The 17,844-nt window shown below is 45.7% G+C and overlaps 1 protein-coding gene across 1 annotated transcript; it reads right to left on the bottom strand.

The window, feature by feature from the left end:
• Positions 1 to 4,571: 4,571 nt before the first annotated feature.
• LOC136846976 (uncharacterized) lies at positions 4,572 to 5,159 on the bottom strand. The gene has a single exon (XM_067118231.1). The coding sequence runs from the start codon at positions 5,157 to 5,159 to the stop codon at positions 4,572 to 4,574; it is 588 nt and encodes a 195-aa protein (XP_066974332.1).
• Positions 5,160 to 17,844: the final 12,685 nt, after the last annotated feature.

The following is a 17,844-nucleotide window of genomic DNA, read 5'->3' as shown; positions in this document are numbered from 1 at the left end:
AGGCATACAACTACAAATTCAATAGAATATATTTTTCTTTTTTTGCAGTTCCTAATGCTTATTCTACATTTGCCAACTGGATTTATTGCACTAGATTTCCACATTTGCAGTTGGGTATCATAAGGGGCAAAGCAACAATTAGAAACATATTGAAATGGTATGACATTGACATTTGCACCGCAATCACCTTGAAACTTTACGGTGTTGTCACCTATCTGCATGAGTGCAAATATTCACTTAGGAATGGGCTTGGATTTGCCTTTAAGATTTACTTTGTGAGGTCAAAGAAGACAGAACTGGGTACTGATTAATTTATTACCTGGGCATAAGGTACACATAGCAGCGTGTGGACGGAAACGTGGTGCCCCATCGCAGGTCACCGTGATTTGCACACACTGAGTGAGAGCAATTTGTGTTTGTTAACAGTCACTCAAATAACAATAACAAGAGACATAATGTACATAAAGTGATAAAATATATATTGGCGAAAAGGCCAGGAAATTATACGTACAAATATATACATGATTAATTCCAAACAGGTTACATACTGCCTTGAAGATATCAGCCGTAAAATGTGGTCCTCTATCCGACATTATGACACGGGGCACCCCAAACATGCAAATCCATCTTTCAACTAGAGTATCCACTGCTGTTTTTGCTGAACAATCCTCAAGAGGTACCAAAACAACATGGGGAGGATTATCAACCGGGCTCTTTGGGTAATGCAGCAATCGCAGAAAGATTTGTGAGAGAGAAAGTAGATAAAATTGAGAAAGCTATTAAGGTCGCACGGAACAAGACTGCAATGGCACAACAGATTAGGAATAACCAGGGTGTTTAGCCATCTTAATGCCTGATGGTCCGTTATCAGATCAAATAGTGCAGAGGAGAGGTACAACCGAAACCTCTTTATTGCCAGGATAACCGCCAGTAATTCCTTTTCCGTCGTTGAATACCTCTGCTCGGATTTGGAGAATGTATGGTGGTAAAAGGCAATTGGTAACAGTTCCTTGGATGCTGACTTGTTGGCTAACATTGCTCCTGCTCCAACATCACTTGCATCAGTAATCAAAACGAACTGTTTACTATAGTCAGGAAGATGGAGTGCCACAGCATTTGCTACCTGGTTTTTAAGCCTCTCAAAAGCCTCAACCATCTCGACCGACCAATGCAATTTCTGGGGGATTTTTTCCAAAGCCTCATACAGGGGCTTAGCAGTCTGTGACATCCCTGGAATCCATTTTTGCACATAAGAAAATGCCCCAATGGCCTGACGCAACTGCCTGACAGTCAAAGGCCTAGGAAGATCCCTCAGTTGATGAACTCTTTGCTCACTAATGCGAAGCATGCCATCACCAACCACGGAACCCAGATACTCCACTTCTTGCACCCCAAATTTACACTTATTCGGGGCTAGCGCAAGACCAGCATCACGAATCCTGCTCAACACATTTCTGAGCCTTGCTATGTGTTCTTTCCATGTTGAACCCCAGACCAGTATGTCGTCGAGATAACACAATGCATCCGTATAGTTGCAATCATTGAGTATTGTAGCCATCATCCGTTGAAATGTATAACCTGCCCCTTTCAGACCAAAAGGAGTTCTACCATGCCATTCAAACTGCCCCCATGGGACTACAAAGGCCGAGACCTCACAATCCTCCTTCCGAAGAGGCATCTGATGGTATCCAGACTTTGCATCAAGCACTGAAAAGTATTTTGCCTGACCAAGTCTATCAAGAAGATCCTCGACCACAGGAATTGGATGCAATGTTGCTGGCTGGGACACTCTATTTACTCCCCTATAATCAATAGCCAACCGAAGGCTTCCATCAGCTCGACGAGCGCAAACAATAGGAGCTGCCCAAGGGCTACATGATTTCTTTATTACACCCATATCCTGAAGTTTGCTTAGCTCCTTCTTGACTTCTGCCTCCAAAGCAAGTGACAACCGCCGCGGTCTATTTGCTATTGGTGCTGAATCTGGGTTAACTCTGATTGTGTGCTCCACCCCTACCTGTACCAGCGGCAGTGGGCCTCCATTATAGAAAACATTCTTGAACTCATGAAGTAACTTGTCCATTTCCTCTTTCTGCTCACAAGTAAGCGACTCTCCAACGATGAAATTTCCTCTTTTCCCCTCAATTGAACTTAAAAGGCTATGGTTGCCATCGTATCCTACCACACTGGGCTCTAGTTCCCCGATCTCCTCTCCACTCTGCACAGTTTCGTGTTTATCCGATACATTTGCAACTCTCACATACATTTTCTTCTTGATTGAACCTTGGATGCAGCAATGAGGAGGGGCAACCGGAGAACCCTCAGGGCGTCGGGGACACAACAGATACTGCTCATCTGGAACCATCCCATCAGCTGAGCAGCATATAAATAATTCTGTCCTAGGAGGTATCACAACTGCATTCTCAGCTCTAACAATGAGCTTCACCACTCCATCAGAGCATGATTTATGTGATTGTGTCCTTTCCCCAGTATTCAATGGCAATGATAAATTTATTGAATCCACTCGCAACCTCCCTTTTGTCAAATCTAGAGTGACTGTGCCAAGTTTTATCCACAAGTCCATCCCAAGTATCACTCTAGTAACAAGTTTAGATACCACAATGAACCTATGTTGTCTCACTATGGTTTTGCCTAGCTTTACATCCATCAGAATTTCTCCCTCAATTTGAAGTTCTTCACTGCTCGCTCCGCAAGCTGTAATATTACTCGAGCTGACAAGAGATTTCTGAGCATCATTCAAGATATCCTCAGAAACTAAAGAATAATCACTTCCGGTGTCCACCAAAGCATTATACTTAGTTTTCATCATCTCCACAGTAACGTAATTTGTAATACTTTTCAATACCCGAGTTGCTGCTCGGCTGGAGAGCACATGCCGATATCTCATTTGACCCTTCACCTTTGGCTGTACCAAAGCCACAGTGCGTTGGAAAGTGGAAGTAGAATTCATTTGTACAGACTGCTCCGAGCTCCCGTGTGGAGCAGTCCTCACTGAAAATTTCTTCTTTGAACCTGGGGAGGGTACCAAGCAGGATTTTCTTCTCTCCTTCGTGCACATGCTTTCCATCCACCCACATGTGTCATTTTACAATAATAGCACTTAAATTTACGAGAAGAATAGGATTCCCTCTTCTTGCTGCCCCATGATCCAGCATTTCCTCGTACAGTTGCAACCTCCATAGTTTCGGTGTGTCCTCCATCAAACAAACATTGACGTACCCTCAATTTGATTCACATGGACATTGGGATTCCTAGGTCCTGTTGCTTTTTAGTTACTCGTTTAGTAGACAACGCTGCCAATGCAATTTTCACCACCTCATCATACGACTTGGCAGTCTCCTCCGACTCCATCCACTTCTCTCTAATCAATTGGGATCGAACATCTGCATCGTGCAACCCCGAGAGAAATCACCATACAACACGCTTCCGTACAATATCAGCTGGTTCTTTAGCAAATGCTTGACCTGCCAACAGTTGCAAACGAGTCATATAATCACTCAGACTCTCGCCCTGCAACTGTATAGATTCTTCAAACCTCAGAATCCTTACTTCAATTGCATCCGCTGTGAGGATACGCTGCGCAAGTCTGTCCATAATTGCAACATCATCCTTACCCCACTCAGGGTCCTGTAACGCCTGTTGCTCCACATAGTTGGCTGTTGGTCCCCTAAATTGTAATCTCAGCATGAGGGCTCGATATCCTGCGTCGCGCCAAGACGGTACCCCTCGTAGTAAGTTTGCTTGCTTGACTAAAGAGAAATGCGATGAAAAGGACTGCCAAGACATTGGAGACACATCATCCCCAAAAGACACACTCAGCATAATCTCCTTTGCAACAGCGTTATGTTCGGTAGGCGTGGATTCTGACTTGCTGCCACCAGTCATGGTTTGACAAACACAGCGGTTCCTTTTGGTATTTATTATACAAGATACAGTTCAGTACTGAATACTGAGAAATAGTATATACAGGAAGTAAACAATAATTATGATAGTTAACAGCAAAAGCAGTTAAGAACTATTACAGCAATAATTAGCATAACAGTTATATGAATATTACTTCGGAGAATAACAATCGTTAGACAGTTAAGTATACAAACTATCTCATTCTTGCTGCATTGATAGATGCGATACGTGATTGTAATTAATGGGTAAAGAAGATGTCTTTACAAGTACTCCCCCCAAGACAATTATTGTGAAATAATGATTGGAAGATCTGTTGAATGTTAATCACGGTATTTTCTTGGGAGCAGGAGCCGACCCTGAGTTCTTGATATCTGTGGTTGTGGGGTGGATTCAACCGCTGAGTCATCTGGCGGTTTTGCCAGGTGGATGACATCCTTAGTGCGGCCCTTGGAATGTCCTCAGCCTTGTTTTGGGATGCTGATCACTTCATCCGAGGTCTTGTTTTGTGGAGGAATTCTGGGACGTCTACTGGTTTCCTCCCAGGTTCAGCTGTCCATTAGGAAGGCTGGCTTTAACCTGTCGATAGATATCCAGTCTTCCCGCCCATGGATGTTGATAAGGTAGGCCTTGGATGTTCTACTGACAACTCAGTATGGTCCTCTGTATGGTCTGGTCAAGGGTGGGTGGTGAGCATCGTTCCTCATGAAGACGTGTGTACAGGTTTTCAGGCTTTCTGGGCTGAAGTTATGGGTCCTGTCTGCAAATGTCTTCCAGCAGGGCGCAAACTTCTTTGCAATTTCTCTTAGTCTTGGAAGGGGTGTATCTGGGTCGTCCGGCACCATGGGGAAGAATTCTCCAGGTACGGCCAATGCTTTGCCATAGGCTTTTTCTGCAGAAGATTCTTCACTGTTTTCCCTTGGTGCGGTGCAGAGACCCAGCAGGACCCAGGGCAGTTGTGCCTTCCAATTCTCGTCAGTACAACGTGCCATTAGAGCTGCTTTTAATGAACGGCGGGTCCTTTCCACCATACCATTGGCCACAGGGTTGTATGACGTCGTACCTTGAAGTGTCGTCCCCATCAGGTATGCCAGGGAGACCGAGAGTTCCGACAAGAATGCCGGGCCCCTGTCTGTAGTTATATTGTCTGGCACACCAAACGGCTTATCCAACTTGGTAGTAGGGCTTCCACTCAGGCGCTTGTTGATGCTTCTACCATTGGGGTTGCTTCCGGCCATCTTGTGGAACGGCCTATGACTGTCAGGAGGTATCTGGCATCCCATGACTGAGGCAGAGGTCCTATGACGTCTACGTGGACACGCCCGAAATGCTGTCGTGGTTGAGGGAAGTCTCTGATGCCTGATTCTGTGCGCCTTGTGATCTTACTTGTCTGGCACGGTATGTAGTTCTTCACCCATTCTCGTACATCCTTCCTGATCCCGTGCCACACAAATTTCTCTGTCATCAGGCGTGTTGTTGTTCATCCTGATGGATGGGACAGCCCGTGGATGATGTCGAATGCCCGCTTTCTTCATGATGCAGGTATCAGGGGTGTGGGGGCCTGTGCTGGTGTTGCAGAAAAGTGTCGATCCGGATTCACCAATTGGCACGTCTTTCCACTTCAGTGCTGAAAGTGTCATGTGATAAGCTGCCATTTCTGGGTCTGTGGCCTGTTCCTTCACCAGGTCTTCATAGTCCATATCCAGGTGGACTGAATTTATTTCAATCATTGATAGGGTGTCGGCTACCAGGTTCGTCTTGCCAGGGGCTTAACTGATGGTGCATCTGAATTTGGAGATAGCAGCCAGGTGCCATTGCTATCTTGCCGACCAGGAGTCTCCCACCTTCATGAACGCATGTACCAATGGCTTGAAGTGCCGCACGGCTTGGTAGATTGCCAGCAGTTCCCTGCTGAATGCACTCTAGCGGGTCTCTGGCGACATTAACTTGCGGCTTAAAAACGCAATTGGGTTGGGGGGAACCGTCTACTATCTGCTCCAGCACGGCTCCACAAGTGACATTGCTGGCATTGGTGGTAAGTCTCAGGGGGGCAGTGGGTCTTGATATGTTAAGGTGGTGGCTTTGGCGAGGGCTGCCTTTGTCTGTTCAAACGCCCTTTGCTGCGGGACTTCCCAAATCAGCGCTTTTGCTTCCCCTTCAGCACTCTGATTAGGGGATACATGATATGGACGATGTCTGGCCTGAATCATTGGTAGTAGCTGACCATGCCAAGGGGCTCCTGAAGGGACTTGATCATTTTTGGTGTTGGAAAATCCTTCACTGCATCCACCTTGGAGGCCATAGGGCGGACACCTGCCGGAGAGACCTCATGTCCCAGGAAGTCTGCCTTCTTCACTCCAAAGGTACATTTGTCCAATCTGACGACCAATCCGTTCTCCTGAAGGCGTTTCAGCACAGCCTGGACGTGACCAAGGTGCTCCTCCGGTGACCTGGAGAAGATCAGGATGTCGTCCACTTAGCAGACGCAGAAAGGTAGGTCCCCCAAGATGCTGTCCATCAGGCGTTGGAATGTGGCCCCAGCGTTCCTGAGGCCCAAGGTGGAGTAGGAGAAGGTATATGTCCCGAACAGTGAGATGATGGCTGTCTTCGGAATGTCGTCGGGATGTACTGGCACCTGAAAATAGTACTTGAGCAAATCCATTTTTGTGAATATCTTGGCCCCGTGCAGGGCTCCTGTTAGGTCCCGCATGTTTGGCAGGGGATAGTGGCCCGGTGTTGTCACTAGGTTCAGCCGATGATAGTCCCCACAGGGTCTCCAGGAGTCACCTGGTTTCTTCACCATGTGGAGGGGGACGCCCATGGACTCGATGCCTTTTTGCAGATACCCATCCTTTCCATCTCGGTGAATGCTCGTTTAGCGCCTTGGAGTTTCTTGGCCGGCAGTCAGCAGAACTTGGCATGCATTGGTGGGCCTGTGGTGTTGATGTGGTGATGGATGCCATGCTTGGCCTGGGTACCTGGCATCTGATGCAATTCTGGCTTGATCTGGGAATTTGTGCAGGAGGGAGCTGTATTTGTTCGATTAGATGGAGCATAAGGCGGGCATTCCTGGTCCAGTGGAGAGCGGACAGGAGTGGCAGGTTCCGGTCTCCAGCAGGCGTTTTTGGCTGACGTCTACCAGCAGTCAGTGTTGTGCGAGGAAATCGGCGTCTAGTAAGGGAAACTTGACATCCACGATGATGAAAGGCCATTCATATTATGGCCCAGGATGGATATTCTGCAGGTCCGAGTTCTGTAGCAGCGGATGGGGTTTCCATTTGTGGCCACTAGTGCGGCTGTGGTGCCAGATGTGTGGTCGTGGTCCTCCTCCGACAGCGGAAATACCGATTGCATAGCCTCCATGTCTATCAGCATCTGTTGTCCCGATATGATGTCGTGGATGAAGAATCCTAGTGGCTGGGATTCCCTAAGGTTTTTGGCCACTGCTGTTATGGGTGCTTGCCTTCCTAGTTTTTTGTGAAAGAACAGGGGTCTGTGCAATTCTTGGAGTCCTTTCCGAACTTCCGATGGAAGTAGCACCAGGCTGGATTTGTCCTCGTCTTCTGCTGCTGCGGTGGCGCCTTCTTCCTGTATACCGCATTCGTGTCTTTCTCTTCGGCTTTCTCTGCTACCAGACTGCAGGCTGCAGGTGTTGTGGTGTGCTTGGAGGCATTGGTGGCCTCGTGGAGTTTGCGTGCGAGGCTCACCAATTCATCCATCGAGAGCGCGTCTGCTTCCATGATTTGTGCCCTCACCTCCTGCGGAAGGTGCTGCAGGAATATTTCCAGCGACAAGCTGATCTCCCTCCTCCATCCGTCTGAGTTGAAGCCTGGCAGCATCAGGAGACCTCGTAGTTCATCCCAGGCATCCCTGGGTGATGCATCCCCCAAGGGCTGGTTCATCAGGTCAAGGGCGTGTTGGGCTCTCTCTTGGACGGGCATGGAGTACGTGCCAATGAGTTTCTTTCGTAGGTCATTGTACTTGACTTTACCCGGCTGCGGGTCCAACCATGGGATGATTTTGTTGAAGACCTCCTCCGGCAGCATTGATATGGTGACGTCCACTTTGGTTTCCCCGTCCGTGATTTTAGCTACACGGAAATGGACGTCTGCCCGCAGGAACCAGGATGCAGTGTTTTGCCGTGAGAACGGTGGCAATTTCATTGCCTGGGTTATTGCTGCCTTCGAAGGCTAGAAGGGGCGTATAATCAAGGCCACCAAAAATAGATCTATCTTTCAGTGGTCTCGGTATAATGCTGTATGAGCCGTGGCCCATGAAACTTTAACCACGTCCTGGTGGTGGCCTGAAGGGGATGCAGAGGATCTGTGTGTCCTCGGAGTGACTTTCTACCTCGGTGTCTGACATTTTGACCACACCAAAATGCGAAATAAGCTCCGTATTTAGTCCGTTAATGGTGTTTGGGGCTCGTCAGAAGTCAAAACTATATGCCATGTGGTTCCATTAATGACTTCTGAATACGGTCAACATGAACCATAAATGGCAGGGCCAAACCGTTCAAGAACACCAGAACGTACCTGAAGAAGGTACGCTGTAATTAGTCCATTAGTGGCATGGATGTTCTCCAAGGAAGTAGCTTTCAGAGGTCTAGAGGAGGGAGCTTTCAGAGGTCTAGACTTTGTTGCCGTATGGTTCTGTTAAAGACTCTCTGAAGGTAAAGCAGCCGTAGTGAGTCTGTTAATGGTGAAGCCAAAACCGCTGTGTTTACCATCGCTCCTTGGGTCACCAGTTTTGAGGTCAAAGAAGACAGAACTGGGTACTGATTGATTTATTACCTGGGCATAAGGTATACATAGCAGCATGCAGACAGAAACGTGGTGCCCGACCCCTGGTCTCTGTGACCGGCACACTGAGTGAGAGCAATTTGTGTTTGTTAACAGTCAATCAAATAACAATAACAAGAGACATAATGTACATACAGTGATAAAATATATATTGGCAAAAAGGCCAGGAAATTCTACATACAAATATATACATGGGATTCTTGTTGTGTTGATAGATGCAATATGTGATTGTAATTAATGGGTAAAGAAGACATCTTTACAACTTTCATTATGTTCTCCTCGGACGAATCACTTTCACTAGCTGCCTCATCAGTAACATCGTCGCTAATGGCATGCAAGTTATCGGCCACTGAAAGTTTGCCTGAAATTTTCTTCGCTTACATGCACACAAGCCTGAAACAGTTCCTCTTCTTGCAGTAATCGCAGGTCCTGCCATTAGCTGGACACCTAATGTCCCACTGACTTGACTTTGGTTGCAGGCCTACCAGTTTTCTGCCCCTCTTGATCACTAAACCTAGACTTGCTGTTAGTCTTGTGCACTCTGTTGATAGCTGTGGTATCCTTACGTTCGCTACGGATAATGGACATCTGCTTCTTGGACGATTCATGTGACTGACAAATCAAAAGAGCATCTGCTAAACTACCGGTAAGTGTTTCTTCATGTAAAAATTTCTCCCTAAGCCTGTCTTCATTGTGGCCAAGCACCAATTGGTCTCGGTGGGTATCATCTCTTTCAGTACCATAATTGCAGTTCTTCACCAATGTTTTCAGTCTAGTCATATATGTGTCTAGTTATTCGCCAGGATCCTGCTTGCAACTTCCAAACCTATATCGTGCAGCAATTATTACCTTCCTGGGTGCAAAGATTCATCAGACTTTGAAATCACAGTATCTAACACCATTAGCATCGGCAGTTGGTGGCCTGAAATCTAGGGTACTGTGAATCCTCAGGAGCTAATCCCCTCCTAAAGTAAGTAATAGAGCAATGCATACATCATTAGGCTTATTATTCAAACCTGCTGCTAGGATATATAAGTTAAATTTTTTGCATGGAAAAGTGCCATTCCTGTTCAGTATCACCTGAGAGTGAAAGCTTGTCAGGTGTGTCTAAATTTGCTGTAGCCATGTTGCCTTCGGGGATAGCCTAGGCTGGGTTAAGTGATTCATTAAAATTTCACTGATGCTTATTGTAAATAATAGAATACCTTTGCATCCTGATCCTGGAGCATGTGTCCATTGTCCTTGTAAGGAAGGTACTGAGTGACATACTGGCTGGGTGTTGTCTAGTTTATTGGTGGTTCCTTACTGAATGAATGTACAGAATCTTCAAAGTTGTTACTGGCTGGTGTGAGCTGCAGTGTAGTTTCTACACACAGACAAGGTAAAACAGAGATTACATTTCGGACATCTGTGCTTGTCAACAGACAAACAGATGGTGATTGTGAGAGACATAATAAACGTACAATGATAAAACATATATCAATGGAAAGGTCAGGAAATTCCACATATGGACATTTGCGTGAGATTCGAGACAAATTAATTAATACAGTGCAGTAGCATAATATATGTGAAATGGTGAGACATTTGGCGTCTTCACAAACAGAAACGTACATGCAGTTTGATAGAGAAGATTCATTGGAACATTATGAGTACATGATCGGAATGCTTGCATGGAAATGCAAGCAGTGGTGATTGTACATGAATCGAGACAATAATGGTTAGAGAAAAATAGACAGGAATATTGTATGGTAGAAGTTGCGTTCCTTCGAGCGATTGCCACTGATGCACGGGGAGAGCGGGATGCTTGTCGTCTCGTTTTGTCTGATGGCTGATTCACACACACATGTGCCTGAAGGACCGCCATGCGTCATCTTGGAGGGTAGGACATCTACAGATGTCTCGGGAACGACGGAAGGCTGAGTCAAGGAGGCGGCGAAGGGTTCGTTGGTGCATGGGTCGTCATCATGGGTCAGATGTCTACCATTCGCTCCTTCGGGTCACTCCGGGGTCACATGTGTAAGGAAGGTATTGAGTGACATACTAGCTGGGTGTTGTCTAGTTTATTGGTGGTTCCTTACTGAATGAATGTACAGAATCTTCAAAGTTGTTATTGGCTGGTGCGAACTGCAATGTAGTTTCTACACACAGACAAGGCAAAAGAGAGATTATGTTTTGGACACCTGTGCTTGTCAACAGACAAACTGATGGTGATTGTGAGAGACATAATAAATGTACAATGATAAAACATATATCAATGGAAAGGCCAAGAAATTCCACATATGGACATTTGCATGAGATTCGAGACAGATTAATGAACATAATGCAGTAGCATAATATATGTGAAATGGCGAGACATTTGGCGTCTTCACAAACAGAAACATACATGCAGTTTGATACAGAGGATTCAGTGGAACATTATGAGTACATGATCGGAATGCTTGCATGATGCAAGTAGTGGCGATTGTACATGAATTGAGACAACAATGGTTAGAGAAAACTAGACAGGAATAGTGTATGGTAGAAGTTGCATTCCTTCGAGCGATTGCCGCTGATGTACAGGAGGGAGAGAGAGAGAGAGCGGGATGCTTGTTGTCCTGTTTTGTCTGATGGCTGACTCACACACACACACGTGTGCCCGAAGGACCGCTATGTGGTCCCTTACATCCTTGCACCTGACACCATGTGATGATACTTAATTAAAGTGATGTCATGGGATATAAGAAAAGGATGCATTCAGTGAGATGCCAGTCAAGAGGGATGTAGATCCCTCTTACTGCATCAATCCAAGAAGACTGACCATTTCCCGTCGTATAGCTTGAGGGAGGATTCTCTAATCGAGCTGGCAATGAATTTTGCAACCTTTCTAGAAAAACCTTTCTTTCTAAGGAGTTGCTCGATAGTCTCTAGCTGTGAAGTTGAAGTGATTCTACTGACTGATGTATCCTTCCACTGTGTTCTTGTTTTAGTAGATCTGGCGTTATGAGAAGAAGTCTTGGAGTGTCTATGAGAAGATGTAGGAGATCCTAATACTATTCCACTTGAGGTCGCATTGGGGCTACCAGTGTCATTTGGAGACCCTGAGAAACGAAGCACCTGTTGATCACCCTCTTGATTTGGCTGAAAGGAGGGAATACGTAAATGTGTAGGTTGTTCCACTGGTGTTGGAGTCTGTTCGCTACTGACTGAAGCAAGGACCATTCTGTCCCCACTATCTGTCCTGATCTGCTTGAAGTGTCTGCTATGATGTTCTTCTCCCCTGGCAGTTAGTGTCAGGCCCTTGAGTTCCGACCATACATGAATCTTGATAGCTAGTCGGATTAAGGAGCGGCAAATTGTCCCCCCGTTTGTTCAAATAGGAGACAACCAAAGTGTTGTCACTCATCAAAACTGTTGACTTCACTTTCAGGTTTTCTTGGAAGCCCTGCAGAGCTAACCAGGCTTCTTTCATCTCCAGCACATTTATGTGTTCTTTTTATTCCGTCTTGCTCCAAGTCACTGAAACGCACTTCTCGTTTTGGTGTGCTCCCCAACCTGTCTTGGTACGTCCAGGAACACTAGCTTCTCCAGAGCTAACTGGCCCAATTTCATTCCTTGGGGATAATACTTTGAATTTCTCCACCATTGTAAATCTCTTCTGTTTTCTTTTATTACCGCAATCATTTCTTCTGCATTTTCTTGCTTTTGGCTGTCTTCTTTTAACTTCCATTGTAGGGAATGTATCTGAGCTCTGCCTCTTGGAACCAGTTTCTCCAGGGACACTAGGTGCCCAATTAGAATCCGCCAATTCTTCATTGGTTGTGTGGGGTTGGAGAGGAGCCTTCTTAAAATTTCTAGAAACTTCTCCAACCTTGGTTGTGATGGGAAAGCCTTCAAAATCTGGGTATCTATCATCATTCCCAAGTACTTGATTCTCTGCGTCGGAACTAAATCCGACTTCTTGAAGTTTAAGAGAATCCACAGAGTCTTGCACATCCGTAAAATCAAGTCTCTGTCCTTCTCGACCTGGGCTGCAGAGGGTGAAAGACTGAGCCAATCCTCAAAATACCTGCAGAGACAGATGCCTCTCTTGTGGGCCCATGCTGAAACTAATTGAAAAATTCTGTTGAAGACTTGGGGGGCTGTTGCTAAACCGAAGCTGAGGGCCCTGAATGAATAAGTTTTCTTTCTTGAGACAAATCGAAGGAATTTCCTGGAGGAAGGATGAATCAGAATTTGTAGGTAAGCATCCTGTAGACCCAGAAAGATAATAAAGTCTCCCTGCCTGATTGCTGCCAGAACAGACTTTGGCGTTTTCATTTTGAACAGGGTGAGCTGGAGAAACTTGTCCTTTGATGATAGATCTATCGCTGGTCTCCAACCCCCTGATGCTTTCTGTACCAAAAAATGGCAGCTGTAAAACCCTGGCGATGGTGTTTTCACTATTTCCACAGCGCCCTTGTCCAACATATTCTGAATATCTTGCTGTGGGGCCTTCTGCTTGGGGGGAGTTTTTCCTGTAGGGAGGAAACTCGAGAGGAAAGGGTGACAAAAGTGGCTTCTGATGGAAGGGAAGAACATACCCTTTCTAAGGTTAGTACCTTCTAATTCTCTGTCCCAGCTTTCTGGCACTCTTTCCTTTTGTATCTCAGACAGCCCCCCACCCTGTTTAGCGGAAGAAGATGGGGAAGGCAGCCTTCCTCATCTGGTGGACACCCTTGATGGTCCTGGCTTTCGCTTTCCGTACTGTGAGGGAGCAGAGGAATGGTATTAAAGTCGATCTTCATCTCTTTGTCTACCCCTGGACTGGGAATTCTGACGAAAGCTTTGACGAAAAGGTTGCACTGCAGTTCTAGTCTGTTTACTTCTGTTGTAAGAAAAGGATTGCTTTCTCGATGGTCTGCTAGATGAGACAGGAACGAAATACTTAGCATCTTCCCTCCTGTCTGAGATTGCCTGGTTGACTAAGTCTTGGAGAAAATACCCAGACATTTTGGCTAAAGGGCTATTCCTGAGACTGGACCAAATGTCCGAAGAAATATGCTTCAGAGCTACTGACAGGAGGGAATCATATTTTTTCCTATTAAATAGAACATTAGCCCAAACATTCACTACAATTTTAGCCATATATTTAAAGGCTTTACCTGATGGAGGGAAGAAGTCTTTAATTACAGTCCAGGAATCATGAGAAACAGTCTTCTGAATCAGTTTCAATAGGGCCCCTTGGCAGGTGTCAAGCCAAGAGGCTGCTTTCAAAGTTATTTCCAAACTAAGGTCCAGACTGACCATCTCAGAACTAGAGAAAGTAGAACCTATTTGTCTCAAGAAATCTAAGGAAGCATTGCCCGATAGCCTTGATAAACTTCCATTCACTATCCTGGGAAGGGAGGTGGGCTTCTCTGGTACATAATACTTTGCCTGTCTAGGTAAGGGAGGAGGTAACAGTTTTTGCGATTGGGAGGCGGCTAGGAACTTTACCAGATGAAATGTTTCTTTTCTGTAGCTGAAAAGGCTATAAAGTCCCCACTCAAAGCGCTCTCTGTAATGAACATCCCGTTTTCTGTGGTGCCTTCACATTCGACCTAGGGTCGGACGAACACAAATTTTTATCATTATTGTGAATTGTATATTTTATTGTCTGTTCGAGTGACCATGCGTTATGTATATGTAACAGAGTATTTTTATAACAGACCAGACATTGTTAATCATTATGTTTTCTGTATGTACCTGTCCTATTTTTGTAGAGAAATAGTTTGACCTCAGGTCACCTGTAAATCTTTGTACCCACGGTCTCTGTGTTATACGCAGATGTCTGCACACCGCTTTATAAGCGGGTCGCTTCAACATATAACGACAGACAGAGGTCCTGCTTTCCTATCCGAGCTGTGGACAGCCCTGGCACGCCTGCTAGGGACCACTCACCACAGCACCACCACCTACAACCCCGCAGCCAACGGAATGGTGGAAAGGTTCCACAGGTCCCTGAAGGCGTCCCTCATGGCTCATTGCACCTCCGAGAATTGTAAGTACCAGCTGCTCTGGGTCCTCCTCGGATTGAGAACCGCCCCCAGAGCCAACAGCGACCCCTCATCTGCAGAAAAAGTCTACGGGGAGACCCTGGTAGTCCAGGGTGAACTCGTCGCAGAAGACAGGGACGGCATAGCAATGCAGAGGCTCCCTGACAGGGTTGGGAAGTTCGCCCCTTGCCAGAGGACATACACCGACAGGACGTCCCCCTTCATGCCTCTCGGCCTGTCTTCGGCCACCCACGTCTTCGTCAGGGACGACGCCGTGCGGCCACCCTTAACCAGGCCCTACATAGGACCTTTCCTTGTGCTCGAGAAGAACAAAAAAGGCATCCGGGTAGCCGTCCACGGAAGGGAAGACTGGGTATCAATAGACCTCCTCAAGCCCACATTCCTGGAGGAGGATGTCGGGGGCAGTTCCCAAAGCTTCCCGCAGGAGATAGCAACACCCCCGCCAGCCCCACGCACAGGAAAACGTTGTGGGAGTTCTCGGAAAACCCCGAAACCAGACGGGGGGCTCCCGAACACACCGTTCCAGAGGGCGCCGGGGAAGGCAACCACCCCCTCCAGTTGACATCGAGAAAGCGGGCCGCCCCCTCCGTCGCCCCCTCAGATACCTGCTTTGATCAGACGTTACCTACGTCGTGTGGGGGGGGGGAGTATTGTAAAGTTCCCGCTCAACGCATTCTCTGTAATGAACATCCCATTTTCTGCGGTGCCTTCACATTCGACGTAGGGTCGACAAACACAAATTATTATCATTAATGTGAATTGTATATTTTATTGTCTGTTTGAGTGACCATGCTTTATGTATATGTAACATAGTATTTTTATAACAGACCAGACATTGTTAATCATTATGTTTTCGCACCTCTCTCACAAGGCCACCTGTTCTAAAAAGGAAGAGTCTGATTTCTTTTTAGCACTTCTGTTTTCATATTTCTCCCACTGAGAAGACGACCACGATTCACATTCTTTGCACTTCAGGGACCGAGAGCAATCTTGCCCTCTGCATTTAAAACACATTGAATACAGGTTAACCGCTAAAGGAGACAAAAACTTTCAACGTAGCCTATTTTTCCTTTCCGAGTAATACCCGGACACTTACAGGAGACCAGTTTCGCAGAAGATTTCATTATCAGGGAAAAACACAAAACACACTATAAGATTCGCCATACACCGTTCACATATGCCTAAAAAAACACAGATATTCCAAGATAAAGCTAGATTAATATACGCAGGGCATAAGAAGCACGTCTTAACGCAACGATGGCTAAGAACAAATTGGGGGATGCTGGTCCTGTGGGCCCCTTTTATGGCTGCTGTGGTCCTACCGTCTAAAAGCGAGCCTATCATAGCCGTCTGTGGATGCACGCCTAAGGATAATCCTATCACATGATGTGGTGTTTGTATCAGTATCGGAACAAATGGGAACTAGCAAATGCGAGCTATGGCAAGCATCTGCTAGTAGCCAGTGAATTTTTAAAGCTACTCTTTCAGTATTGCTGAATTTTCAATTGGCTAAAAAATTCTTGCATTCATACCTGAAATGTCGAAGCCTGTCCTTGGATTCAGTAAAAATGATGGAAAATGCATTGTCACTCTTTGACGAGGCTTTACTGGTTTGAAAAACATCTTGAAAAGTTTTCTTTGTTATCAAATAAATCCTTTATTTTTCAAATATCTCTTCTTCCCAACGAATTGATTCTGTCCACTGTCAACTTGTTTTTCTATGCCTTCTCTTGGGAAACAATAACTTTAAATATTATGGACCATGTCTATGGTTACGACATTCAGCTCGTGTCGGATCTGTCAGTCACAAATCAAAGGACTGCTTTGTATTTCACACTGGGGAAAAGACCTGTTCACAGTTCTGACTCTTGATTTTTGACGCAGAGGAAAAGATGGGGAACATGTTTCTCTCTCCTGGCTGTGATTTCTTTATTTATATTCGGCATCGAACAATCACTGGGTTGGGATCTCCTGATCGTCTCAGCCTGAAAGCTTGTAGAGAGAGAGAGAGAGAGAGAGAGAGAGAGAGAGAGAGAGAGAGAGAGAGAGAGAGAGAGAGAGATGCTAATGATAACAGCGACATTATCAAATTGAAAAGGAAAAATACATTGAGAATGAGTTTAATTGATACTCGACTTTCCTTCCCTCCGGCCCCAGGTGCTGTAACTCTGCAATAAACTGTTTATCTGAAATCTTGATCAACTCCTGCTATGTGATTGAGTTGTTCCATAAATTTCAAGTGCTTTAAAAAACTGAGAGTGATTCTATTTTATAGCAGGTCTACAACTCTGAAACTCTCCTCCTAGTTTCGTTTTCTTGTAAGAGGCAGGAAGTTTTATCTCTCCCTTCGGGTGAAGGTAAATTTTTTTCCTAACTTTTTTTTTATCTCGTTTTCTGGCTTTGGTAAGGCAAGATGATTGGGTTATGTATCCTGTGAGGCTCACGGGGAACATTATCTCTTTATTCAGTCAATTTTTAGAAAAAAAAAAATTATCTTCCAGCCACTTGTCAGTGATGAGGAATGAAAAGTAATGTCTCCTCTGCTCTCGAGGCTGAAGTATATACGGGAGACGAGATTGGTTCTCTTTAGAGTTTAATAAGATATTAGCAGATGCTCACTACCGCTCGCATTTGCTAGTTCCCATATCCGTACCATACCCATACCCATAACTGTATGGTACCCATATCCATACTATACCATACGATACCCATACAGGTGTCATTCAGTACCCCATCCCTCCCTACCGTGAACCCCCTAACTGATCGCCAACCTGCTGTTAACTGGGATTTCAAAAACAACAGAAAACCAGATCCTTTAGGGAAACCACGGAAACCAGGCTGCGGTCAATAGCTCTATTCGAATATAATTTCCGCGATGCTCACCTCCGGCAGGGATACCTTTAGATCTCGTCAAGGCAACTCTCGTAATGTACCTGGATGGAATGACTTGGTTAAAGATCTACTGTATATAGGCTACACATTCACGAGAAATGTTTTTACTGTGGAGGCAAAATGGTAGCCTAAGGGAAGGACGCTTTGCGCTGCTAATGAGGCAGGCGAGAGCACAGTTCAAACTTGCCCTTAAGCACTGCAGACTGAATGAAAAG

The sequence above is a fragment of the Macrobrachium rosenbergii genome, chromosome 16 (assembly GCF_040412425.1).
Source record: "Macrobrachium rosenbergii isolate ZJJX-2024 chromosome 16, ASM4041242v1, whole genome shotgun sequence".
NCBI lineage: Eukaryota > Metazoa > Arthropoda > Malacostraca > Decapoda > Palaemonidae > Macrobrachium > Macrobrachium rosenbergii.
This window is presented reverse-complemented; position numbering and strand designations above follow the sequence as displayed.

What these genes read in the sequence shown, in the direction of transcription:
- LOC136846976 (XM_067118231.1), bottom strand. Translation starts at nt 5,159, where the DNA reads ATGGCCGGAAGCAACCCCAATGGTAGAAGCATCAACAAGCGCCTGAGT.